General features: G+C 37.9%; 1 protein-coding gene across 1 annotated transcript in view; it reads left to right on the top strand.

Moving 5' to 3' along the window:
- Positions 1 to 186: 186 nt before the first annotated feature.
- The window catches only part of nampt2 (nicotinamide phosphoribosyltransferase 2), a gene marked incomplete at its 5' end in the record, with an annotated part of 8173 nt that continues 7195 nt past the window's right edge, over positions 187 to 1164 (top strand). Inside the window, 2 exon segments of the mRNA XM_035662398.1 lie at positions 187 to 317; positions 700 to 925. Coding sequence (XP_035518291.1) covers positions 187 to 317; positions 700 to 925 — 357 coding nt within the window.

Raw genomic sequence — 1164 nt, forward strand, 5'->3', positions numbered from 1 at the left:
GTACAGGTCCATTTACCATTAGTGATTTTACACGGTTTGTATTGACTGTAATGTAACAACCTGTTTTCCACACTAAGTTCAGTTGTCATATTCAGCATGTTAATAGCCTCACTGAAAATCCACAGAAATCAAGATAAACTACTTGAATCAGCGAAATGATTTATAATTTCTGCCTCTGCTCTCCAGTCTGCAGCGTTAGGTGGAGCAGCTCACCTGGTTAACTTCTGCAGTACGGACACAGTAGCTGGGCTGCTGATGGCTCAGCGATACTATGGCTGCCCCATGGCTGGCTTCTCCATTCCAGCAGCAGAGCACAGGTACAACACGTATGACAACATCAATGAATGTAGTCTGTGGCAATCATAAATAAAAAGAGAAACTTTGATTATTTTGACTTTTAATATAGAATAAATGTGACTAATCAGCCCAGTTAAGTTGTCAATTGTGAGGAAACTGTGACACCATCAGGAGTTTTATTATTTATTTATATCCTGTATCTATTGAATTATTGTATCTTGTTTATACCTTAAGTTCTGAAGCGCATTGCTTTCATTTTATTTTTTATTGTAAAGCACTTTATAATTGTGTTTGTTAAGGTGATATATAAATCAAGTTATTATTAATATTAATAATAATATCAGAACTAGTGTTAATATCTCTAGCACCACAAGAGCTCATTACTTCCTTGCTGTCATCCAGTACCATCATCTCCTGGGGGAGAAGCAAGGAGAAGGAGGCATTTGAGAGAGTCTTGGACCAGTTCTCCTCAGGGCCGGTGTCAGTGGTCAGTGACAGCTACGACATCTTTAATGCCTGCAAACACATCTGGGGAGACAAGCTGAAGGAGCGAGTCATGGAGCGCAGCCAGGACTCATGTCTGGTCATCCGGCCGGATTCTGGAGACCCTGCAGAGACTCTTATTGAGGTAAATAACAGGGCTGGGGTAGTTTGTATTTGACAACAAAAAAAAAACTAATATCTAAACGAATTTTAAATCACAATATTTTAGTGATTTCTGCTTTGAATTCTTACTTTTACCACTTTAATATTTTTCAAATGATTCTAATCTCTTCTAATTGTTTTGCTATATCGCTGTTTTAAAATACAATATGTCATTTCTGCCACTAACGTTAGCTTAGGTGGTTTCTCTGATAACTTAAGATC

This window comes from Morone saxatilis, unplaced genomic scaffold (genome assembly GCF_004916995.1).
Source record: "Morone saxatilis isolate NCDOM2014 unplaced genomic scaffold, NCSU_SB_2.0 Contig18, whole genome shotgun sequence".
Lineage (NCBI taxonomy): Eukaryota > Metazoa > Chordata > Actinopteri > Moronidae > Morone > Morone saxatilis.